Here is a 25,735-nt window from a genome sequence, read left to right on the forward strand (position 1 = left end):
AGCTTCACGTCTGCTGCAGAGATGTGAGACGGTTCAGCCTTTACAGCTGCTGAGTGTGGGTGAACTTTAGTGCGAGTCCGTGTATTTTTCATCTCTGACTGTGTTTTTGTTTGTCGTCTCTACTGTAGAATAGAAAAAAAACATATTTGCTGCACTCTGTCTGGAAGTTTTAGTCTAAGAAAAACTAAAAAGTTGAAGGAATCCTCCACCTCTACCGTATATAAGATTACATTTGTGACGGGATCAAACATTGACAGTTGTTCCAGTTCATTCACATCTCAACCTTTATTAGCACCATTCTGTGGATCAGTGTTGAAGTTCACGTCTTCTGGGTTTTCTGAACAACATGCTAAAGTCAACAGGACCCATCGTCCGGCAGGACTCCGCTCCCCGTCAGCGCCGTGTTCACAGCAGGAGTCAGGCGGGAGCTGTAGTTCAGCAGTCGGTCGTCGTAGACCAGCTGGCTCGGGGTCAGCCTTCGGCGCAGGGCTCTGAAAAGACAGAAACACCGTCCGTGAATCTGACCAAAACCGTCAGATTTTTCTCCTGATTAGACAGTAGAACTTCGATGTTCAAGTTGTTGCCTTGATTGAACCATTTATTGTTTCATCAATAAACTCCAATTAAATCACTGGTCTGTTAAGTGACATACATTTACCGACCACTTCATTAGGAATTACAGACAAATCTGCAGCAGCTGTGTGATGCTACCACGTCAATATGGACCAAACTCTGAGGAATGTTTCCGTCTTGAATCAGTACCAAGGATGAAGGCGGTTCTGAAGGCAAAAGGGGATCCAACCCGGTACTGGCAAGGTGTATTTTAATTCAGGATAATGACAAAAAAAAAAAAAAAAGAATGCTTGCTTTGCGCAAGCATTCTGCATTAGCTGCAGGAATGCTTGTGTAAAGGCTCTTTGCTGAAGATGCTGAAGCTTTTTGCTGAAAATAGCAACGCAGTTCACTTTAATAGCTGAAGGGATTTGCTGAAAATGCAAAAGCTATTTAAAAAATGTTACATTTACTAAATAAAGACTGGAAATTTTGATAAAGAACTATGAAAGACTGCAGAAGTTGACCTAAATTTCTGAAATTTTTTTTTAAATTGCTTAAAAATCCCTAATACATGCCAATTCTGCAAAAATATTTAGTGTGTTGCCTAAATGTGAGCTAAACTGAAAATAAACCTTTAAGGATGCCAAATCAAAAAAGCTAGCACGTTGTCTAAGTATAGCTAATCTCAATAATAACCTTCAAATTCATCAGTAAACTGAATTAGTCAAAAACATTAGCCTGTTGCTAAAATATTAGCTAAACTCAAAACTAGCATTAAAAACCCAGTAGATGCCAAGTTAGCCAAAAAGCTAGCATGCTGGTAAAATACTAGCTAAGCCTCAAATTTACCAAAAATTACTCAGTAAAATAAATTAGTCTTAAACATTAGAAAAGCATAAAAAAAACACTTGTTGGAGTCGATTCCTAAACACAGCCGTGTCATGTACCTGACGTGGTAAATCCGTGCGATATTCCTGAAAACCCAAGCGCAGCCTTTCCTGGACTTCAGCACCCCGTGCACACTGGTGCTGAACACAGACCGGGGGTTGACGATGATCTTAAAGTTTTCATAGCGTGCATCAGGTATGATGGGCTCCTGATAGAGATGAACCAGGATGTTTGTCCCCGATATCTTTTCCCAGCATTCCTGTCCCGGAGAAACACTCTCGCGGCCCGGGAACGGGAGCACCAGGTTGCTGGGAAACACGTTGTTCTCAAACATGTAGCACTTGTCGGCACCAAACTTCTGCTCCAGCAGCGGCAGCATCTCCGACCAGCTGGTGGCAGATGAGGAGCGCCGTCAGTACCAAACATTCACCATGGAGGCGGGTAAAGCAGCATCACCTGTCGACGGACTGTGGCAGGATGAGCTCATCCGTGTCGTGCATGGCCAGGTATTTGGTTGTGTACATGTATCTGTAGAGACAGTCGTTGAGAGCAGGAATCTGACCGTGGTAATGGAGTTCCCCAGGGCCGTGTATTGGCAACCAGCCACTAGACACGTTCAGATATGTGGACAGAGACCAGGGAATCACCTCCACCAAACCTGGAAAAGCCAAACAAGAAGTTGTTGGCTTTGTGACTAAATTGAACCAAACCTTTAAATAAATTGACCTCAGGATACTCCACCGTTTCGTGTGTAGTAGTCCAGCACGAGCTGCGTCTCAGCGCTGCAGTTGGTCTTATACACCGCCACTCTGTTGACTCCCAGTAACTTAAGCAGCTCCAGACTCTGCACCAACTGCAACACCACACACATGCATCACTGTAAGCAGGCCACATGGTCAGGAAGTTCGTCACAAACAGGAACGGTGCACAGAGGAGATGTCTGCACCCACGCCACGTCACGCTTTGAGGAATAAAAAAAGTCATAAATGAAGGAAAAATAAGGTTAACCCTTTAATACTTATTGACCGGCTATCCAATTAACATAATTCTAGTGCACATGTGTCAAAGTCGAGGCCCGGGGGCCGGATCCGGCCCTCTGGGCAGTTCTGTCCGGCCCTGCAGATCATTTTATTGTTATTCCTGGTGCAACGTTATCTTGTGTTTATTTCTAACTTGCATCACTTTGACAAAAAATATATTTTTATGGAGAGTAAAAGTCTGAAAGTTATTTAAGGTTTAAGTTGATTTATTCTGGAATAATATTCCTGCCTTTGTATTATTTGTAATTATGTTTAAACTTTGTGGTTTTAAAGTTTTAATAATTGGCATTCTGCTAGTTTTTTTGGTCTAAGATTTTTTTAGGCATGTTTGGAATTAAGCTAATATTTCAGCTACACGTAACTGTTTTTGCTAATTTAGGCTATTTTGTTTGTTTTTAGGCTGTTTTGTAGCTAGGATAATATTTGCATGGTAGCAGTTTAGCTAATTTAGACTTTTTTCCATTTCTTCAAGGCAATTTTGAAGTTTAGCTATTTTTTCAGGTACATGCTAGCTGTTCTGGCTAAACTTGTTTTTTCACTATCTGTTGTTGTTTTTAGGCATTTAGCTAATATTTTAGCTGGCTATCAATTTCAGCGTTTTTAGCTATCAATTTCAGCATCTTCAGCGGCCAAATTCATAATTATGTTATAAAGTTACGGTTTAAAAGTTTTAAAATGTTTGTTTTAGAGTGTTCAGTAAATGTTTATCCCGTAATAAATGTAATTTTAGACACAGCTCACAGGTGAGTTGTGCTGCGGACACCTGGTGGGGGCACCAGGTTGGTGACCCCCGATATAAAGACTGAAATAATCCCACTTCAGGATGGATGATACTGATGTGAAGAGGTCCCAGAACGCTTCAGTGAAACCCAAAAATAAACTGAAGTTAGAACTCTAGAAAAGATTTAAGAAACATTTACTGCAAACTTTCAGCGTCTAATTTCTGAAATGAAAACCCCTGGATGGGGAGAGTGGGGATCTCCCTGAGAGGGGATGACGGTACGGATACTTTTGAGAGGTGTGGAGATCTCACCTGGAGAGTGTTTGTATAATTGAACATGGTGGAGAAACAGACGGTGAAGTTGTATTGGAAGGTGGTATTCTCATACTGGTTCCTCACTTCCAAATACTTCCCGTTGAGTATTCCTGGGGAGACACACGGAGTTATTTTCTATAATTCGCAGAAATGAGGTGAGCAACTACTTGCATTTGTTTGTCCCACTGAACTGATTCATCCATTTTCATAACCCTCTAAATCCCTTCTGAGGTCAGAAGGTTGCCAGAGCCTGTTGGGTGTTGGTAGGGAACCATCTGGACGGGTCGCCCGTCTGTTGGAGGGCTCACACTCACGCCTAGGGACACTTAAGACTAACTAATCAATCTATGGAGCACGTTGGGAGGAAGCCGGAGATAAAACATAAATCCATGAAGAGACCAGCCAAAGTCCACAAAGACTCAAACGGTGCAACACCAGGTATTCCCAAAGTAATTCCCATCAGAGTACTAACAGGACAGTCCCTCCTCGGATTCAGACATCAGGCGTCTTCAGGGTGACCAGATCATCAAACCCAATAACCCTCAAAGATGAACCACTAAAGCCGTTTTTCTGAACCTGCTTGGTCTTTTTAAGTCAATCCCAAAGTTTCACCAGGACTTTTGTCATTTGGGACTCCAAAGAATTCTGAGAGGATGATTATCCTGAAACCAAATCACTTGTGAATCTCCAGCTCAGAAGCTGTTGGATCCTGCAGCAGAACACGGGTCCAAACTGGCAGCTGCTCGTCCTCTGAACGCATCGGTGCAGAAGATTCTGTAGTTCTCCAGGAAAAGTCGAGACTTCATTGTGATTGTGATTATTGGGACTGTATTCAGATGTGGTTTGAAAAATCCTTCAAGATGTCTAACTTTACTCAAAAATATGACAAGTATTAAAACCAACATCTAATGATGAAGTTTAGGAAAATCTGTGTTTCCTGCTGCTCCCAAGATGGGAGCTTTAAACGTTTGAGTGATATTACTCAGAATTTAACTTTTTTTTCCTTATTAATAATTTTTTGTTTCAAAGACCACTACAAAAAAAGATCAATTCTAAAAATGTGTCTAAAATAAACATTTTCACAGATAAAACTTGATTTAAAAACTGTATATGTGTCAAAGTCATGGTGTAATGATAATTTGAATCTGTTCAAGGTGACAAATATCCAAAGAAAGCAGGACAGAAGAGGCTTCGTCTTCATCGCATTAGTCACCCACCTGTTGGGTTGCTGCTCTGTCAGCATCTTTTTGGGGGATTTCTCAAACTTAAATCAAAGAAACTTTAAAGTGTGTTCATATCTGTTCATATCTGTATTCTGAAACAGACCAGCACCAAAACAAAATTATAGTTTACCGTGGTTCCTCTCTGCAGCAGAGGTCAAAGTGATCTGTGACGGAGTCTCGCAGCCTTGAGGAATGGGACACACGATTCCCGCCGTTCCGTACGGGAAGCCGAAGTGATCGCTGTGGATGAAGCAGGAACCTTTGGAGACGTGCACCTCCTTCTGACACAGCAGATGGCAGCGATAATCCACCTTCTCGCTGCGCTGCACGATGGCGATGATGAGGACCTGCAGGACATCGTCACCATGAGGCTTTAGTATCCAAATGGCGAGGAACTGCATCACATGATGTTTACTGGGAATATTTGCCTAAAAACGTTGATGCCATATCATCATCGGAGTGGTGAGGGAAAAATGTTTAAAAAGAACCTAATTCTGTTTTGCAGCGAGTCTTATAATTATTTAAGTATTTTGTGGACTAAAATGTACTTTTGTCATGGGTCAAACTGTTTTATCTAAAAAAATGTTTCTCACTTTTATCCCAATAGTGCTATTTTATAGATTTTATGTTTTCTGCTATTAATTGGAGTTTATTGCTGTTTTTAAACGAATAATGTTACTTGGGAACTACAAATATATTTATTGCCACTTTTTTCTTTAAAAATAGATGGAATAAACATGTATTTATATATTTGATTGTTTTGGGTGGAAGACTTCAACAAGCCTCCAGGGTTTTTTTGTTTTTTTGCCTCTCGTGCACTGTACTTACACTGTTCTTTTTATGAATCCTTGTTATGCATTTTATTTGTGCTAAACAAACAATTATTAGTTGTGTTTCTTTATTTAAAATGTGAATCAGTTACAAACAAAAAAATGCAATTTTAAAAAGATTGTATTTGTGACAAAGAAAATACATGAAAGAGGGGAAAAGGGGGGCGGGGTTTCTCTGCACCAACAGTCCCGCCCACAACTCACAGGTGAATTTCTATTGACTTTCTTCTGCTCTGCAGAAACTATGTCCAAGAAAACAACCTGTTTTTTTTTTTGTTTTTTTCATTTGCCTTAAAACTATATCAATATAATAAAATAAAAAAACTCTGGGATTCAAAAATGGATCCAAAGATGATGAAAGTGAAACCATTAAAGGTTCATTTTTGTGCTCGACTCTCGGCCTCATTTATTTATTTATTTTATTTTACCAGGAAATCCCATTGAGACTACATCTCTTTTTCAAGGGAGACCTGGGCCAAAAGGCATCAATACAAAATAAAATACAGTTAAAACAGTTAAATATAAAAATACAATTACAATAAAATGAACAGTAGGACAATGACTAATAGGTTCATTAAGAGTGGTACAGATAGGTCAAGGGTGACATGTGCATGTTTCTTTTAAAAGCTCAGAAAGTTTTGCTTTAAAACAGTTCAATGGAATAAGGTCACCTAGATGCAGAGAGTTTTGAATATTATTCCAGGAAAGCGGAGCAGCAATGGAAAAGGCTGTTTTTCCTAATTCACTGAGGAATCTGGGGACATAAAGAAGCAATCTGAGTGAGGAGCGAGAGTTATATGTTGTTAACAGGAGAAAGAGACGGCACAGATATTGAGGTAGTTTACCGAGAATGGCCTCATAGGTGAATGTTAGCCAGTGTTTCTGTCGCCTGACTTTGAGTGAAGACCAAGAGAGCAGAGCATGAATGAAGCAGCAACGGTTTGGACCGGTGCGTCTCTCTGAATGAGCTTCACTTCTGCTGCTCTTATCTCAATTTGATTCAACCTCGGACTCCCGTTTGTCTCCTTCTTCTTCCTTTATCAGTCTGTTTGTGATCTTTTTCATCAAGTTTAGAACTCAAACGTTCTCCCTGAACTTTTGCTCACATCCTTTCTGTGAGAGAAATCTTTGAACCTTCCGTCCGCCTTCTGCACCTTTTAAACTGACCTCCTTTTTTTCAGTTCTGTGCTCCATGTAGGCGGAGATCATCAGCGTCTGGGTCATGTTGACCGGCACCAGAGACGCCTCCTCTCCCTGCAGAACTGCGGGAGAGAACTCAAGTCATCAAATTTGCTGCGTTCTAAGATCGTGAATTTTGGTCACAGAGCAGATTTCTTGATTTTAGTGGAGGTTGAGTGTCTGCTTACTTTTATACGCCGATGTCAGCATCCTCGCTCCAGAGGACTCCGAGATCTGAGGCTCAGGAGGGGTCAGATACCTGGGTGAAGAACCGAGGGTCTTCTCGGGCCTGCAGAACCAACGTGAAGGAGGTTTGAATGGAGTCGGGGAGTGCAGAAAATGGATGTCAGAGCTTCCGTCTGAAGAATCTTCAGCAATTTTTTACTTTTTAGTTATTAAAAAAAAGGAAAAACATTTGAGTTTACTCCCATTTACTCCCTTTAAATGACAACAATTTACTTGTATGTTTTTTTCTTCCAAGGAATTCTGAAGATCAGGCCGGAAATCACTACAGGAACGTCTCCTGGAGCTGAAGTTTCCAGGTCAAGAGTAAAAACGTCAGAATTTCCAACCGGACAAAAGTTTTCTTCTGAGATTCGACTTAACCGGGAGCTACAGTTTGGTCCGGATCAAGTCCTGATCCTAGAGTTTGATCTGGATTCAGACTGCTGTCAAACGGATATTTCTGTTTCAAAGCACAGCTTGTAAATAAAACCATGTGACTAAAGAATCTTTTCAGTCATTGGTCAGGAATTATGAGGGCGGAGCAAAGCGAGAGAAAGAATAATGGAAGTCCTGCACTTTGCCATCCTTGTGGAGTCAGTTCACACATTCAAACTTTAGATTTTGTTCATCAGTTCTAGGTCTGTATTTCTCTGTAGAAGCTGTTTTCATGCTGCAGCAGCACTTCAACTTCCTATTGGACGTCCTTTTACAAACAAAAACCAGGTGAGATCAGCAGGTGAGTCTTTCCTCACCAATCAGTCCAGCTCGCTCCAAAATAAACAGTATAGTACACATAGTGAGTTTGGAGCTCTTCATCTCTGCCTTCAGATTTCTGTTTGGCGTCTGCAGCTCCTCCAGGAGGATGCTGAGGCGTCCCAAAGTCAGCTTTGAACACATCCTCAATATTACAGTGAAAACCACGTTTTTATTTCCCAGAATTGTGAAAAGTTTGTTGTCCAGAGAATTGCCACAAACCTGCAGGTCCAGAAGATGAAGACCACAGAGAAGACGCCAATGCAAAGGCTGAAAATCATCAACTTCTTCAGAGTCTTTATTCCAGAACGTTGATCTGAAGTCTGGCTCATTTCGTCTGTTTCCGCTGCAGCGTTTGGGTTTCTCGGAGGAGTGACGGCCGCTCTGCAAAAAAAACTCCAGCACTTCCTGCAGCCTAGAAGACGAAGAAAAGCAGACCTTCTCTTCATCTTTTTACTCTGGTGCTTGGAAAAATCATCGTTTTGACCTCAAAACTTTGCCGCCCAACCACAAAATTTTTTAACATACTGTAACTTTTCAGCTTTTAACACGATCTTTAGATTCTGGAGGAGCAAAGCGGCTCGCTTTTCTCCTCCAGAATCTACTGGAATTATCGGTTTTATGGTTAAAAAGTGTCAGGACCGGTTTCATATTTCCATATAGGACACATACAGACTGGGACTTTCTGCAAAAAAAAAAAAAAAAAAAGGCTTTCAAAGCTCACAACTTTACCTCAGTTTGACGTTATTAAACTGAAGAAACGAAATCACAAACTGTTTTTAAACAGTTACTTTCTTTTATTTGGTCATATTTATGTATTTGAATTCTATGACGTGTCTTGCATGAATGTCATTTTTGCCCCTTGACCAGGACTCCCTTGAAAGTTAGATTTTTTTTTCCTGGTTAAATTAAAAATAAATAAAATATATGTAACACTCCAAAAACTGGTCAATCATTTTTACCAGATTGACAGAATTTCTTTGAATAAACGATCAGCCAATGGGGTAAGTAAAATGGTTTTAGCGAAAAGTCGTATTTAAAGAAAAAGAATTCTCGCCTCCATTATGTCTTCTCAAAACAAGATTACTTTGCAACAAAATAACTCTAAAATAATTTTTCTTGAAAGACGATCTTTTTGTTTCCTTCAGTTTTTGCGGTTTCTCCTTCAGACTCTGGAGCTTGACCCTAAGCCAGGGGTCAGGGGTGTCAAACTCAAAATCCAAAACACACCTTAGGCCACGGGCCGAACAGGATAAATATTTATCGAACACACTGAAAATAAAAATTAGCTAGACTTCAAAATAGCTTGAAAAAACAAATAAAAAAATTCCCCAAAACACCTAGGATGTAGTTGAAAAATCAGCTAAACTCTGATATAGCCGAAAAAAGCCCCAAATTAGCCTAAATAGCTAGCATGTAGCTAAAATTTTAGCTAAACTCCAAAATAGCCTAAAGAATGAAAAAAAGCCTAAATTAGCTAAAACAGTTAGCATGTAGCTGAAATAAGCTAAACTCTGAAAAAGCCTAAAAAAAATTAGTAAATACCAAAAAAGTCCAAGAAAATCTAGCAGAATGGTAATTTAAAAAAACTTTAAAATCATAACTTTTTAACATAATTATGAATGATAAAAAGGCAGGAATATTATTCCAGAATAAATTAACTTAAACCTTAAATAACTTTTAATATTTTACTCTTAATAAAAATATCCATCCATCCATCTTCTTGACCTCTTCGTCCCTTTCGGGGTCGCGGGGTGCCGGAGCCTAACCCGGCTGCTGATGGGCAAAGGCGGGGTACACCCTGGACAGGTCGCCAGTCTGTCTCAGGGCCTCAATCACACACACATCCACTCTCACATTCACACCTAGGGACAATTTAGAGTCACCAATGAACCCATGAAGCATGTTTTTGGATGGTGGGAGGAAGCCGGAGTCCCCGGTGAAAACCCACGCATGCACGGGGAGAACATGCAAACTCCACACAGAAAGGTCCCAGCCGGGATTTGAACCGGGGCCTTCTCGCTGTGAGGCAAGAGCGCTAACCACTGCGCCACCGTGTAGCCTCTATAAAAATATATTTTGTCAAAATTATACAAGTTAGAAATGAGCACAAGATAACATCGGGTCATTAATATCAATAAAATGATCTGGAGGGCCGGATAGAATTACCTGGAGGGCCGGATCCGGCCCCCAGGCCATGACTGACGCACGTGACCTAAGATCCATGGCTAGCTTGTTGTGTGAGCAGAAAGGCAGCTTTAAATTTAGTCCTCTACTAGAATTTCAACTTTTCAGCAGAAAGTTACACATTTTGTTCAGTTTTATTGGAGACCTTCATAACAAATGCACCTGCTGTCACTCATTTAGAGTCATTCCAGCTTTGAAATCCATGTTTCAGATTCAGAACCATCAGACTCTCCGAATAACAGAAAGATTCAAACCCGTCACAGATTCAAACCCAAACGTCTGCAGCTCATTAACTCAAAACTGATGTCATTCTAAGTGAATTTGCTCACCTGGGAAGAGCATCAGCTGGACTGTCAGGAAGCGGAGAATAAACCCGGTTCTGGAGGTCCAGACGCCCGCAGCAGTCTCTGTCCTCACAAGGCCGCCGCCGGCTCGCTCTGACTCTGATTAGATGGACTGAGTGGCGAGGCAGAGAGGCCGTCTCCTCATCTCAGTTTGCTGACACGGTTTTAGAATCTTATCTATATTATGAGAAACATTTGAATCAAGAGGATTCACAGCCAGAAGTTTGGCTTTGGGGTCAGAGTGGAGCTCACCTGCTTCCTGCTGCAGCGACTAGCGCTTCGTTTGAGCGGCTAATTGGTTACAGGTTTGATGGAGGGAATAAAGCCTGCTGTGACTTCAGGTGTCTTCACTGCAGACTCAGTCATCAGACGGGTTTGGGTTATACTAAAGATCTTTGCTCTCTCATCACTTCAACATAAAAACAGAGTTTTGCTTTAAGGAGGAGGAATCCGTAACTGTATTCGGTTTGATTCTAGAGAGGAGGTTTGTTTTTGATTTAACATTTACAGAATTGTTTTATTTATTTTTTGTGGAAGCACTTTTCCAGCGTTTCCATGGCTTTCTGGTGCGGTTGCATCCATAAAGCCGGTGAGTCCGAAACACAACATTCAACAGCAGTTTATGAGTCTGTGTTCAGTACCAACAAAAACATTAAAACTTTGACTTTCATGTTTTAGGAAAACCTGTAAAATCTTTGTTTCCACTCCGCCACCATGTTACGAAGTTTAAAGCAACTGGAGCCAGGTCAGTTCTCAGAGTGACCACTAGGTGACTTATCACAAAAATACACAAATGTTACCTGATTCAACAGGTACAAAAACACAAATCCAAAAAATGTTTGTTCACTTCCGACCAAATAAATTGAATGTTGCTCATTTTTGATGTACTTCATCCTGAGATGTAAATCAGTCTCACCTGTCGGAAGAAATCTCAAGCTTTGGTTTTATTGGGGGGGTGCATTGTGGGAAAAATCTGTGGAGGATTTCATAGTTGGCCAAGAAAACTACAAAAAACATCCACAAACTCAAACCCACTTGAACCTTATAATTTGCAATGAATTTTAAAAATAAAACCAAACCTTCCAAAACATAAACAGATTAGTTGAGTGTTAATTTTGTGACGGTTGTGTTAGCGGTCTTTGATCCATGTGGATATAGAAGGTAATGCACAGCAGTTACATTTAATGAGAGGTTGTGTCACATGACGACCCAGGAAAAAAACTGAAAATAAATGTGGAAAAAGCAACGTCCAAACCATTTTCAGAAGACTTAAAGACTTCTATCATGATTTTCATTTGTTTTTGGAAAACGTCATAATGCGGAGAATGTTGAGACTTAAAAATAAAACAAAAATTAGGCAAAGTGAAGCTTTTTCTTGTCCCTAAATGGAATTTATGCAGCGCTAGATTTTTTTTAAATGATTTAATTGTTTTAGTTTGTGGTTAAAATGAACAAAAATCCTTCTTGACTATCCAGGTTTGGTGAAATACCGCCATCTTGTGGAAATAGTGAGTAAATGCAGCTCATAATGCACTTTTTTTTAATGCAGCAGTAAGGAATAATAATTTAAAGTTCTTTAAAATCTATTTTTGTAGCTGGAAAAAAATATTTTTCTAAATATAAAGTAGAACAGAAATGTGTCTGTCGAAAATGAAATTAAATATTTGTTTGCAGAGAGTTTTTTTAATGTCAACCTTATTTCCGTTTAAACACAACTTTTAACACAACTGAGTTTACAACAACTTACGATGACTTTAGAGGCGGAAACCAGGAAATAAATATATTTATATAGTCTGAAGTGTTTGTGACGAAGGCTGATAGTTTTGTTATACCTGTTTGCAGACAGATGCTTTTTTTGCCTCATAACTCAAGTGGACTCTGATGAAGGTTGGTTCTGGATCCTTTGACTTCAGACGGACTCTCACAGACTTGTCTGTACCGTACCGGAGGACAGTTTTTGTCTGGAAACGTCTTCGTTCTGTCTTCAGGCATCAAGAACTGTGCAGAGCCCTGCATAGAGATGAGTCGGAGTAGACTCGACCTTTTTCAGGCCACGGTTTGATATCAGACAATATTTTCACAGTTCAAGGATGAAAAGATCGTCTGATTTATTTATTGGCTTCCAGTTTCCCTTAACTTTTGATGGTAAAGTTCATCTTCATCCTCTGTATTTTGTGAATGAACGATCCCTGTAACATTAGACAGCCGTTTACTGAATATTTATTATTATTATTATCATCAGTGGACACAACAATAACAATAAATTGGAGTAAAGACTCCTGCTTTTTTGTCTTTTACATGCATTTATTCATTTAGTTTTTGTTAACTTTGTTAGTCTGGAGGCTTTAATTTAGCAGTTGGTCCAGCCGCTTTAAGAAAGTACTGGATGGATTTTCAACACAATTGAGCGACTCAACATGCATCAAAACTGAGTCTGATAAAGTTTAAGAGAATCCAGGAGTTTTCCAAAATAAAGCTTTCTTCAGAATCTGATTAGAAATAAGATGGAAAATTTGTAGGTTGTATTTTACTTATTTATTTATTTATTTTTACTGATCTACACAAAGATACCGTACAAAGTTTCACACCAATAAAAGAAAAACACGTTTGTTTCAAAGTGGTGCGAGAATACCTGGAATCAAATCTCCTCCATGGTTTAAATCTTCAGAACTAAAAACAAAACATCTTCAGAAAACTCTCTTGCAAGTCTCTATTTTAAGCTTTGAACAATTCTAAATTTGTTTTTTGTTCTGTTAAGTCTTCAAATTTCAGAAGCCAAGACTCGATTAATAGTACATTTATGTTTTCCCTATAACATTGGTCTGCAACCTGCAGCTCCAGAGCCACATCTAGCACTAATACCCCTCTATTGTCCCTGTAAAGTAAAATAATTTATCCCTCTGCGAGCCTCCAAAGCACAGTAGACATAGTAATTCGATAATTAATAACTAAACATTTTGACAAATTCCAGTATTTTAACTGTGCCTCGTGGTTCAAAGAATACAGTTGAATATCTCTGCTTTAATATTAAAAAGTTAGATTTATGAATTTCTGACTAAGAAGCACAACAAATGTTTAAAAAAAGCTTTTTTTTTTTATTTTTCATTGCTGACATTACACAAACTACCACTAGATTTGCTCCATCAAGATGATCCCATGTAACACAGGAAGTCTTTTATTTTGAAAGGAAGTCTAATGAACCTCTGGTAAAAGTTATAAACGGCTTCATATTTGGGGGGGGGATCTAATTTCTCTTAAAGTTTGTTTTATGAATGCCAACAAAATAATATATTTCTCCTAAAAATGACAACATAAATACAAAGTCTTCTTTTCTAAAGGGTGTGTGGCTCCTACCGGGTTGTGGTCTGTGAGAAATCGACCCAAATGGAATAGAAATACTTTATTCAACCCAGGCTGGGAAATTAGGCTCTTTAAGTGTTAAAGGTGACAGACCTGTGATCTATACCCGACTTTATTTATTATTCTGATCATTTGTTTCTGCAATAAACATGTCGTTATATTAGTTTGGGGCAGAAGCCTTTACTTTTCTCATGTTTGAAAAATAAGCATATAACCAAACTAAGGTTTACTTTTATGAAACGGCTCATATGAATAAAATAATATAATTAGAGGAAAACATCAAATGTATTTGATAAGCTTCCCCGGGGCCCCCGCCCAGTGGGACATGCCTGGAACACCTCTCCAGGGAAGACCCAGGACACTCTGGAGAGACTAGGTTTCTCGGCTGGCCTGGGAACGCCTCGGGGTCCCCCAGAGGAGCTGGAGGAAGTGACCGGGTAGAGGGAAGTCTGGGGATCTTTGCTTAGACTGCTGCCCCCGCGACCCGGTCCAGATGAAGCGGAGGAAGATGGATGGATATTTGATAAGCTGGAGCGCCTCTTGTGAAACTGGGATTTGAACTTGCGCTCTGATTGTTTTGCTTAATGTGAGCGCCGGCGAAACCTGTGAGCAGGTCATGTGACAGAACACCTGTGCTCAGGTAGGACTCCACTGTCTCTCAGCACAGCGTTGACAGCAGGTACGAGCCGGTCGCTGTAGTTCAGCAGTCTGTCATCGTAGATGAGCTCCTTTAGCGTCAACTCGGGTTGGGTTTTGGCCCTGAAAAGATGAAAAGTACTTCTTTATATTCACCATTCAGTGGGTGTTTTCAAACGGAGGCGTGGCTTCACCTTGTGTGGTACATCCGGGCCACGTCTGTTCTCACCCACACGAAGGAGTTCAGCGACTTCAGGGCTCCGTGAACGCTCAGCCAGAACACCGCTCGGGGGTCCACGATGATCTTAAAGTCGATCCATGCTGTACTGGGAAGAGGCTCCCTGTACAAGTGGGAAAGGATGTCCACCCCCGACACGTTCCCCCAGCCGTCCTGCAGCGGGATGTTCGGGAAGATGGGAGGAGGCAGCAGCACGTTGTTTGGAAAGACGTGACTCCGAAAACGGTAACGCTTGTTGGCGCCATACTTCTTCTCCAGCAGCGGCAACAACTCTAGCCAGCTGTGGAACAACTCAGGAAGTTAACCAGAGACTTTATAAACTCGTGAGATAAACATTTCCAAAGAATGTGCGAGTCAGAAAATGTTCAAACCTGATGAAAATGTTTCTGTTATGTATGACGTAATACCATATTGCAAACAAAAGTCCCAGTTTTGACATCAACATTTTTGAAATTGCAGAAAAAGAATAAAATAAAACTTCCTGATATGCAAGTAAAACAATATAAAATTGCTTTTGAAAAATATTGTTGCATTCGCAACACAATTTTTTTGTTTGTTTTTTTGTAGTAAAGATGGTGGTCAACACATCTCACTTTCTCCCCGTCTTTGATTTTGTATTTATAAGTTTCAGTTTATTGTGACATCTGTGCCACCGAACAGCCTGCTGATTGGTCTAGATCAGGGCTCTGCGACCTTTACCACAAAAGAGTCATTTGGTTCAGTTTCTTACAGATCAAAATCCAGCGAGAGCCAGAAAATCCCACGTTATCGTTTAGAAAAATACACAATATTTATATTTTTGTGATCATTAAAAATCATTTTAAGAATGTAGATTTAAAATATTACAATACTGAACTAAAAACGTTGCATTTCCTGCGATAATGCTAGTATACTAGTGTTTTTGTTGAAAGCTGTCGCTGAAGATGCTGAAGCTTTTTGCTGAAAATAGCGACGCAATTTACTTTAATTGCTGAAGGGATTCGCTAAAAATGCAAAAACTGTTTGGAAAATGTTAAATTTGCTAAGACTGTAAAACTAATTAAAGAACTATAGAAAAACTACTGAAGTTGACCTAAATTTTGGAAAATGTTGTAGTAAAATTGCTTTAAATTCCCTAAAACATGTCAATTTTGTAAAAATGTTAAGTGCGTTGCTTTAATATGAGCTAAACTCCAAATTAGCCCCCAAAACTTAGATGCAAAATTAGCTACAAAAAATTAAAAGCCAGCTTCTTGCTTAAATACTAGCTACATAGCCTAAAATTCCTCAATAAAATAAATTAGTCAAAAACTTTAGCCTGTTGCTAAAATCTAAATTAGCCTTTAAAAAAACAGTAGATAACAACAAATTAGCCAAAAACGTTAAAAACGTTGCTAGAATAGAAGCTAAAATCTAAATTAGCATAAAAACTTCAGAAGTTAACAAATTAGCTAAAAATGTTAGCATGATGCGAAAATGGAAGCTAAACTCTAAATTAGCATAAAAAACTTCAGTAGTTAACAAATTAGCTAAAAACATTAGCATGTTGCTGAAATATAAGCTAAAATCTAGCCTTTAAAAAAAACAGTAGATAAGAAATTAGCCAAAAAGGTTAGCATGTTGCTAAAAAAGAAGCTAAACTCAAAATTAGCCATTAAAACCTCCCAGTGGATGACAAATTAGCTAAAAATGTTAGCAGGTCACTAAAATAGAAGCTAGACTCTAAATTTGCATTAAAAACCTCAGTAGAAAACAAATTAGCCACAAACATTAGCATGTTGCTGAAATAGAAGCTAAACTCAAAATTAGCCTTTAAAACCTTCCAGTAGATAACAAATTAGCTAAAAACGTTAGCATGTTGCTAAAATATTAGGTGAACTCAATTTTTTTTTAAATATTATAAAATACTAAAACATAGCCCGTGAATATATTTAATTGCTTGTTACTAATCTGCTTAAACTTTTGAAATTTGAAGACTTTGGCCACATTTTGCTCAATATTTCAAAAACTGTAAAGTAGAATCCAATTATTACAAAAAAAAAATTCAAAGCATTAAGAATAAACAGAGCTTTTTATTCTCGTTTTTCTAAGATGTGAGCCACAAAACACATAATTTTAGATTGTTTTAAACTGCATTTGTTTAAAACTTTAACCACTTTTGAGTAATTTACCAAAATATAAGAATTGTGGAGACTTTTATTTAACTAATGTAACAATAAAAACACAAATTTAAAGAATTTCTGACATCTGTTTGTTGTGTGGCTTGGCATATTAAAAATCTAAGCAGAAATGGCAAAACTGAAATAACTAATAGCTGACCCCTGGTCTAGATTCTATCCATCAAATCTCTATATTTATCTAATATAGTCTACTTCTGAGGCTCCAATGCCAAACAGGTTCTTTCACCTTTGATTTTGTCTCTATGGCCGATGAAACATTCATTTTTAATCATTTAAAAATAAATCTTTCTTTTATTGTTTGTCAATATGGTGGCACAAAAATGACGTCATACTTCAGTCTTTGATATAAAACAAAGACATCCTTTATCAATCTGGAGAAAACGTCTACCTGTTGACTGACTGTGGCAGGATGAGCTCATCCACGTCGTGCAAGGCCAAATATTTGGTCCTGTACATGTACCGGTAAAGACAGTCATTCAGAGCCGGAATCTGACCAAAGTAGTGGAGTTCCCCAGGGCCTTGTTTGGGTAACCAGCCTCTTGACACGTTCAGATACTTGGACAGAGACCAGGGAATCACCTCCACCAAACCTGCAGCAGAAGATTTCTGATCAAACTTCAAAAAGTCCAGCTGTTTCTGTCTGTAACAGAGCAAACACTTCCTATGATTTTGTTTTAAAGAAAAGTCACAACAAAATCTAAAGTGTTTTCTGAAAAGTTCTCGATTAAGCACATTAGAGATCAAACTTTTTGTTTCTGCTCTAGTAAAAGAAGCAGAAATGTTTTATTTGGTTTCCGTCTGGATTTCTGGTAGATCACAACACCTGGAGGACCATCCCGGCTCCATTCAAAGGCTACTTTTACTCAGCTAAACGGTTTAGCACATTGTGGAAAAAAATTATGTAAGAACATTAATTATGTTTTTTACTCGCTCAACGCAACATTAAAGAAAACCAAATGATGTTTAGTTGTTCTCCCTGCTGTGGTTTTTAATGGGACTTTCACTTTTAGTAAAATCTTCTCCTGATTCACATTTCATGTCACAGGTTCAATATTTGTATTAATTTTTTTTGGCTGCTTTTGATCACTGCAACCCGGAATAAAAAAATAAAATTAATATTGAAAACCAAGAAGAAAATTACTTTGGGGTCTTTCAGTGTTAAGTTCCTGTTATTCTTCTGTCGTCATTTTGGGTTTTTAGAGTTTCTTCTTTAATGGATCGGATGCACATTTAGAAAAATGAAAAACACTTTTGTTTAAGATGAACGTAACACGGTCACAGTGACATTATTCTGATCAGGAGGATAAACCTATAGAAAACAAATCTCACCGTACTCCACCTTTGTGTGTGTAGAAGTCCAGAACGTTCTGTGTTTCAAGGCTGCAGTTGGTTTTATAGATCACAACCCTGTTGACTCCCAGTAACTGAAGCATTTCCAAACTCTGCACCAACTGGAACAGAACAGGCGTCAAGGATCAGCGGCCTCGTCATCAAACCATTGATGAATGGTTTCATATCAGAACACAGTCTAAACAGCCACTGGTCAACACATTAAGAAGCGATTTAAACCAAAGATTCAAACAAAGACCCAGTTTTAATGCTCCGTGACTTCAGTTTAACCTCGAATAAAAGTTAACAATACTGTCAATTCTGACCTATAATAGAAATCGTTGTTAAAAGAAAACAAAAATACTGAAAGAAGCAGAACATCAAGGATTAAATACAAAATGAATGCAATCAATTTTGTGATTAGATTACAGATACATTAAAAAATGCATATTACTAAGACATTAAAATATATTGCTGAATTTGCTTCATCAAAGTCTGATTAGTTGCCCCCCTGCATATGTGTTTTCCAAACATGACGTTACCTGCAGTACATTGGTGTAATCAAACATAGTGGAGAAGCAGACCGTGAAGTTATATGGAAACGATTCCAACTCTGTCTTTTGGTTCTTCACCTCCAGAAAGTCCTGATCAAACCTCTCTGAGATCAAACAGAAAAACACGAGAAGCTGAAACGATTCGCTCAAAAAACACTTCAAATAATCACTAATGAACGCAGGGATATTGTTCTGATCCTGATAATGTAATGTTAGGACAAGGAACTACACGTATAAAAGTGTCTTTAATATATTTTAGGGGTTTTTATTATGGACCAACACCGATCCACGGGTCACTTTGTTTTTCTGAATCTTGTTTTAAAATGTTTTTGCTCTTAACTACAGCTTTTTTATAGAGCTACAGTGACCAATGAGTTTGAAGGGGTCGGGTTGTCCAAAATGGTTTGTTTTAAGGGATAACCCCTAAAAAAAGGGAGGGGAGGTACTATATTGACGTTTAAGTGTAAACGTCTGTGCTTCAGGTGACTTTTAGTTTTAGCATGACTTTTTAAAGTTATATATTGTTTCCTAGCGGTAGCAGCTACGTGCTAACGTAGCAAACTGGCGACTATTGATGACCTCATCGAGTGGGAGTGTCGTCCGAATTTGAAGACACTATTTTTCCATAACTCTCTGTTAAGGTACATTCACACCTAACGGGATTCACGTAACGAATTTGCTGCTCTTCGCCTGTCGAACGTGTCACTGAGTTTGACGTTGCGGCCGCATGTGGGAGGGGCTACCAGTTAATGCATTTAGGATGTCTGTGAATATCTCACATAGAATGTATGAAGACACAGATGATGTTGAGAATTAAATCAGTTTTATTTTTTGTGAAGAGTTCAACAAAAACATCAGTAATCATGTCTCCATGTTTTGAGTTTATATGATTATTATTCAAAGATTTTCCCAGTACAGGGGGCTGTGTCTGTATGACAGCCGCTTCCATGGTGTTTCTGTGTCTCTGTGGCTGAGCTAGAAGGCTGACTGTCTAGTATTAAGCCGAGGGGGGAAAAATAAAATTAGAAGACCTTTTTTCTTTTTCATTAATGTCTCGATGAGGCCCGAGCTGGCAGCCTCTGCACCCCGCAGCGGCTCTCTCTCCGCCGGTATATTGAGCGAGTGAGAGAGTGTCCAGAGTACATCCCGCCTTCACCCCAGAGTAGCCGGATGAGCTCTGCAGACCTGCGGCTCCGACGGGTAAATGGAAAAGAAGGAAGTTCAGGACAAAAACGCTCTCTTTGAATTAGTATTCTAACTGCTGATTCAGTCACTGAAATGTCATGTGACCAAAGCTGAGGTCCTGATTGGCTGATGCGACACAGCAACCTGTCAGACTTCAGATATTTACATTTTGGCTGCACTGCCCAATTCACGCCTCGTTGGTGAAATCGAGCTGCTGCCAGACCTTCACGCCGCGCCCGTCGCTCAAATCGCATCGAGGACTTCATTTGTTAGTCTGTTCCATTGACTTAACATTGAAAATGGCCGCCTCCGCCGCACAAATAGCATTTGGTTTGAATGCACCTTAAGGAGGGCTAAACGTGGGGGGATAGTAGCTGTTGAGGTTGGGGAAGAATTCAGGAGAATTGCGACCAAAGAATTCAGAATTGCCTGTCGCAGAGTCATTTCAGAATGTTTAGTAACAAACTGAACACGTCGGGTTTATCTTTGTCAACTGTTTGCCTATGATTGGCCGAATGGGTGCAGTGAGTTCCTGCTGTGATGGCACCAATCAGAGAACATTACCAGATTACAAACAAATGTATAAGAAAAGTGACTTGATTTCTGCAAAGAGCATTAAGTTTACAATCCATACCTTCAGACCTGTCATCGACAGACGTCACAGCAACGTGTGACGGCGTTGGACAGCCAGAGGGGAGGGGACACGTGATGTCAGCTGTCCCGTAGTGGAAGTGGAAGTGATCGGGGTGGATTTTGCATTTGGCTCGGGTGACGTTCAGCTTCTCCTGACAACGTAGGTGGCAGAGATAGGAGGCTTTCTCCTTCCGTGGCTTGATCGTGATAATACGAACCTGCAACAGAGAACTGTTGATTACACTTCAGTTCTGTTTTTCCAGCAGGTTTATATCTTTAGTACCAACTGACCAGGAGCTGCACTCAACTTTTATTTTATTTGAATCTCAGCTGCTTGTAAGTGTCAAACCCAATTATTTTAAGCATGTTTTTGTTTTTTCAATTTAGGAATTTTCAGTTTTTTCCTTTATTTACAGGGAGAGTTAAATAAAATGAGTCTCTCTTACAATGACACATAAACAATAGGACCTTGGAGCTTTTCAGGCCACTCAGGAGCTAGACTGACCTCACTGAGATCAAGGGCTTTCTTAAAGGGTTTCATAGCGGGGTAACAAGGGAGAGGCCAAAGACCGCAAGGCATTTATACAAACCAGGACAGCTCTGGCTAAGGAAGGAGTTTAGGTTGAATTCCCAGCTGCTGCAGTCATAAATCCACTATCCTTAGGCAAGACATTCGTTTTCTTGGAAACTTCATGACATCATTGATGTTTTTCTGTTAGTGTGAATGAGTGTGCATACTCCCAGTGTGTCCGAATTTGTCAAATTGGTTGTTTTTCCATCACTAACCTCTTTTACTAATCCGCGGTGCTCCAGATAAGCCGATACCAGCAGTGTTTTGGTCCCATTGACGGCTACAAGGGTTGCTGATTGTGTCTGAGGAACTATACATACACATGATTGACTTAATTATGACATAATCATTTATGCATCATCCAGCAAAAGTCCAGCTGTTCTTTTGATTCGTAAAGAGATAGAGGTGAGATTTTACCAGAGAAGTAAAGTGCTAGACCAGAGTGGAATCTTCCTGTACTCAGTTATTCTGATACTTAAGGAGTTTTTCATTGTCCAGGTGTCTGAATAACTTCACTACGTTTGGATTTATATGTGAAGCACAGATTACAACCAACCTGTCAATACTTTTGTAATAGAACAGTATCAGAATGGGTCTGTGGTCTTTAGGAACCACCCAAACTGTCTCCTCATTGTGGGAGGACAATTACGCTATTTGTTCAATGCATGAAATCTTTGACATCATTGTTGGTTGTTTGGTTCGTGGAATTCAGTTTTATCTCAAGGCGTAATCATGCAAACACAACAGGCCTTCTTGCAGAGCTGAACACAATCTGTTATGGTGTATTTAGACTGAAGAAGTCTTTTGGTCCGGACCGAGTCCTGAACCTTTGGTTTGGACCCTATTCAGACTGCCTTTCAATCAGACTATTCTGTTTCAAACCAAAGCTTTTAAACAGAAGCATGTGACTGACAATCTCTTCAGTCATTGGCCAGGAATTATGAAGGCGGGGCAAAGCAACAAGAGAATAACGGAAGCCCTAAGCTTTGTAGTCCTTGTCAGGATAATTCACTGATTCAAACTTATACTATAATTCATTAATATAAAGTAGATCTAAAGGCTTAAGACCAGATGGAAGTTGGAGTAAAGGAACAAGTGAAGTTCTGAAGCAACGGTTTGCTTACCAAGATGTTTATTCAAACAATTCTTTGGTGCAGAAAATGTTTGATAGTTGGGAGGCCAGAAGTAGAGCGTCCTGCAAATCATGTAGAACCACAGCAAATATTTGAGAAGTTACAAGAAACCCAAAAAAGAAAATAAGGAACATTTTACATATTTGGAAAAAACAGAACAAAAATCAGCAGTTTTTTAAAAAAGAAATTGCAATTATTCTTAGGATTGTTACCACTGTCTAACTTCACTTCATTGAAGAATGGCCTCAAATTCTTCTTAGTTCCTATTTTAAACTAAACTTTGGAGGTTTAAGTGACGCATCCAAACTAAGAAAAACCACAATTTAAGCAAAATGATCCATCATCATGTGAAGTGGGTCATCTTTTAATTTATATTGTTCAAAAGTGTTTTTTTTCTGAATGTAATCAAAACAGGATCCAGCCTGGTGAAGGGCAAGAAAAAGTCATTCTGAGGTTGATTGGCTCAGTTTGTGTCAGCTCCTAAACAAATCCACTTTTTTATACAGAAGGATAAAAAGGCAGCAGGACCGGGTAAAGTGGACTCTTATTTTTGAAGTTGGCAGCAGACAACGTTGCTGAGTCTGTCATTTATTTTCAATCTGAACTTGTCGTAAAAAGTTTTGAAGTCTGCTTTTGCACTTCCTCTTTTTTAAAGGAGCTGACCCTTCAGAGGTAGATAACTACAGGTCAGTCTTCAAGCTATGTCTCCTGGCAAACATTTTGGTAAAGCTGCTCAGTGAACAGCTGAAGGAGTTTGCATTTGAGTTGCATTTAAGAAAACAGCACAGTACTGTTTCGGCCACCGTGAAAGTTTTAGATGACTTTATGCAGGGACTTAACTGTAAAAGAAAGACCGTGTTCCACTCTTTATCAGCCTCTCCAAAGCATTAGACACTGTGGATCACAGTCTCAGGGTAAAAATACTGGTCAATGTTGGCATCTCTGATCAAACTGTGGCTTGATTTGTTGATTATTTGTCAAATAGGTTCCAGTCATTACAAATATCACCTCCACTTCCCTTCCTTTTAGGAACCATCTTGTTCTCAAACTATATCAACAACTTGTGTCAAAATGTATCCAAACTTATTCGTCTTGCCCTACACCAGGCTGGATTCTGATCTATAATAAGATTATTAATCTCAGGGGAGAACCAGAGATCATTCCATGGTCATTTATTGTTGCTCTTTGTCAATTACACAAGCTTTTGAGTTTATACAGTCTGCTTTAAATGCCGTTCAGTCTCTTCTTTGGTCACTAAAAATGGCCTTAAATGCAGAGAAAAACAATTTATTATTATGCAATTTTAGCCTAAATTAAAAAATCTGTTTTGTTTTGTTTGTTTTTGTTTTGTTTTGATTTTTTTAGGACAGTTTCTGCAGAGCAGCATTAGTTCACTGTTGAGTTGTGGGCGAGAATGTTAGCATGGAATTCCCCTCTCCATCTCTGAGAGCTCTGTTTACGTACTCTCCCACTAGCTTACAGCTCCTCACACCCCAACTAACATTGACCGTACAACGAGAATGTTGAGCAAGATCACAGCTATCCAGCCGTACAGTTTAGATCCAGATTCAGACGAGGAAAACAAAGATCCATTTGAACATCACTTATTAATGACAAGGACTTCATTTAACCAAATGACAAAACTAGATTGGACTACTGCTCTAATTTATTAGCATGATCATCATTTTGTCACTTCCTTCCAGCTGAGGTTTTCCATAAAATGTTTCCACGGCAGTGGTTAGTTTTGACCTTTGAACATGCATTATTATAAAAGTTAAGGTCAAAACTAATATAGTCCAAAGGTTTTCCATAAAATGTTTCCACGGCAGTGGTTAGTTTTGACCTTTGAAGAAGCATTATTATAAAAGTTAAGGTCAAAACCAATATAGTCCAGTTTATTAGAACCCTCAGGAAAAACCATCACAAATGTGTAAAGCACATCTGCAACATGGCTACTAAAACTAAAGTAAGTTAGGTCAATATTTAAGATGTATGTCAGGCTTAAACACGGATGTTAAACTGATAAAGGGAATTTAATCAATAATCATGTTTTCCTTTCCTCAAACCTTTTTGGATCACGTGTTGAAGTCAAGGCCATTTGGTAATTCTGTCCGGCCCTCCAGATCATCTTATTTTACTGTTATTCATGACCCCATGTTATGCTGCACTCATTTCTAACTTGTATAATTTTGAAAAAATATTTTTTATTGAAAGTTATTTAAGGTTTAAGCTGATTTATGTCGAGTTAAGTTGGAAGTATATTTATTCTTGAATATTTTTATAATCATAATTATGCTAAAAAAGTTGGAGTTTTAAAGTTTTAAAAATGGCATTCTGCTATTCTCTTTTGACTATTTTGCCACTTATATTTTTTTGGCTATTTTGGAGTTTAGTTAATATTTCAGCTACATGCTAGTTGTTTTTGCTAATCTAAGTTTTTTGGGGGCTAATTTGGCATTTAGCTAATATTTTATCTTGATATCAGCTTCAGCATTTTACAGCATTCACACTAGCATCATCACAGGTAATGCTATATATCTAGTTCATAATTATGTTCAAAAGTTACAGTTTTAAAGTTTTGAAAAAGTAGTTTTATTTTTTTGGAACTTTATTGCCTTAAAATGCAGAATCACAGGCGATAAACATATCTGACAAATACACATAGAAAAAAAAAAAAAAGAAAGGAAAGCAAAACCAAAAATAAACAAACACCTTGCGTTGAGATTGGGCTAATTTCCTAATACAGGAAAAGGAGAGAAGTAACAATATTTATGTATGTCAACATGTACATACAAAAACAATACTCTGTTAACAAAATCTGACATGTGGACACCGGCAAATATGAATATAGGCAGACGGGTACGGTCCAGATCACTCGAAAAGAGCAGTCACTTGGGTCCATCTTCTTGAAAAAATGTCCATTTTCAGCTGCAATTGGGCCGTCAGCCCAAAAAAAGAAAAAAAGTAGTTTTATTGTGTCGATTAAATGTTTATCCTGTTCAGCCAAAAGTGAGTTTTGCATTTTGGCCCCGTGATCTTCATAAAAATCATAAAAGGAAAGTTTTACCTTAGCTTTTCTAACTGCTTTTGGGAAACAAGACTATGGTAGAAGGAGCAAAGTTTCAGAACAAAACATTTTTTCCTAGTTATTTCTGAAGGAAAATCATTAAAATAATAAAAGTCAAACCAAATCTGTTAAAAAGTTTCGCTTACCTCCAGAGCAGGAGCATAAAACAAGGACCTGCTATGACAGTCCATCGTCTCAGCCTCTTGAACTTTAGCAGCATTATCTAATTTCTATTGATACACGCATTTACCCCCAAAAAAGAAACGCACATAAAGATGGATTTTGCTGTTTTTCCTATTTTTGTTTTAGCAGTAATGCTCCCTGTTGGAGCTGTCACCACAATCTGCTGCTTTGTGGGATGTGGGTGGAGTTTTACACCTGGACGTAACCATATTTCCAGATGGAACACTGACTATTCCTTATGTCCTTTCTATATATAATATGATTTTAAAAATCATTAAGAGCTTTTTAAAAGTCTTAATTTGAGCTACAGTCCCCCCAGTGAGCTCCTTCTTCAGCGAGTCCTTCATCTTCTTTTTCAGAGTAAGAAAAATACGGATGATCTTTTGTTTGGAGATGGACATTTATTAACTGTTTTATGGTTTCTGTT

The 25,735-nt window shown here is 38.7% G+C and overlaps 2 protein-coding genes and 1 long non-coding RNA gene across 6 annotated transcripts; 1 reads left to right on the plus strand and 2 right to left on the minus strand.

The window, feature by feature from the left end:
- Positions 1 to 266: 266 nt before the first annotated feature.
- On the minus strand, positions 267 to 10,651 carry LOC112149609. Of its 2 annotated transcripts, none has more exons than XM_024277416.1 (11): positions 10,513 to 10,651; positions 10,246 to 10,432; positions 7,952 to 8,144; positions 6,940 to 7,040; positions 6,740 to 6,834; positions 4,873 to 5,089; positions 3,517 to 3,629; positions 2,185 to 2,296; positions 1,900 to 2,101; positions 1,503 to 1,832; positions 267 to 491 (listed from the first exon to the last, which is right to left on the minus strand). In XM_024277416.1, exons 2-11 carry the CDS (start codon positions 10,256 to 10,258, stop codon positions 356 to 358), a joined length of 1,512 nt encoding a protein of 503 aa, XP_024133184.1. In that variant the 5' UTR covers positions 10,259 to 10,432; positions 10,513 to 10,651; the 3' UTR covers positions 267 to 355. The 2 variants fall into 2 exon arrangements, with proteins under 2 accessions (XP_024133184.1, XP_024133182.1); XM_024277414.1 differs by having other exon boundaries at positions 10,246 to 10,437; positions 10,513 to 10,644.
- A 24-nt stretch (positions 10,652 to 10,675) lies between these two features.
- Positions 10,676 to 12,786, plus strand: LOC112149612. Of its 2 annotated transcripts, XR_004948916.1 has the most exons (4): positions 10,676 to 10,849; positions 10,939 to 11,005; positions 12,103 to 12,147; positions 12,249 to 12,786. It is a non-coding gene; the product is annotated as an uncharacterized LOC112149612 (long non-coding RNA). The 2 variants fall into 2 exon arrangements; XR_002919811.2 differs by having other exon boundaries at positions 12,103 to 12,786.
- LOC112149611 lies at positions 12,781 to 25,735 on the minus strand. Of its 2 annotated transcripts, none has more exons than XM_024277419.2 (9): positions 25,272 to 25,725; positions 22,050 to 22,120; positions 21,141 to 21,235; positions 20,356 to 20,572; positions 18,525 to 18,640; positions 17,993 to 18,104; positions 17,042 to 17,243; positions 14,451 to 14,774; positions 12,781 to 14,379 (listed from the first exon to the last, which is right to left on the minus strand). In XM_024277419.2, the coding sequence occupies exons 1-9, from the start codon at positions 25,343 to 25,345 to the stop codon at positions 14,235 to 14,237; spliced, it is 1,356 nt and encodes a 451-aa protein (XP_024133187.1). In that variant the 5' UTR covers positions 25,346 to 25,725; the 3' UTR covers positions 12,781 to 14,234. The 2 variants fall into 2 exon arrangements, with proteins under 2 accessions (XP_024133187.1, XP_036070799.1); XM_036214906.1 differs by having other exon boundaries at positions 13,359 to 14,379; positions 17,148 to 17,243; positions 17,983 to 18,104; positions 25,272 to 25,735.

The sequence above is a fragment of the Oryzias melastigma genome, linkage group LG13 (genome assembly GCF_002922805.2).
Source record: "Oryzias melastigma strain HK-1 linkage group LG13, ASM292280v2, whole genome shotgun sequence".
Taxonomy (NCBI): Eukaryota; Metazoa; Chordata; class Actinopteri; order Beloniformes; family Adrianichthyidae; genus Oryzias; species Oryzias melastigma.

Excerpts from the sequence above, each read along its gene's own strand:
- LOC112149609 (XM_024277416.1), bottom strand. Across the intron at positions 6,835-6,939 it reads GCTGACATCGGCGTATAAAA|TTCTGCAGGGAGAGGAGGCG; the intron begins GTAAGCAGACAC and ends TCTCTCCCGCAG. Across the intron at positions 5,090-6,739 it reads ACAGAACTGAAAAAAAGGAG|GTCCTCATCATCGCCATCGT; the intron begins GTCAGTTTAAAA and ends GATGTCCTGCAG.
- LOC112149611 (XM_024277419.2), bottom strand. The coding sequence starts at position 25,345 with ATGCTGCTAAAGTTCAAGAGGCTGAGACGATGGACTGTCATAGCAGGT. Across the intron at positions 21,236-22,049 it reads TTGTTTGAATAAACATCTTG|TTCCTCAGACACAATCAGCA; the intron begins GTAAGCAAACCG and ends GTGTATGTATAG. Across the intron at positions 17,244-17,992 it reads GGACTTCTACACACACAAAG|GTTTGGTGGAGGTGATTCCC; the intron begins GTGGAGTACGGT and ends CTTCTGCTGCAG.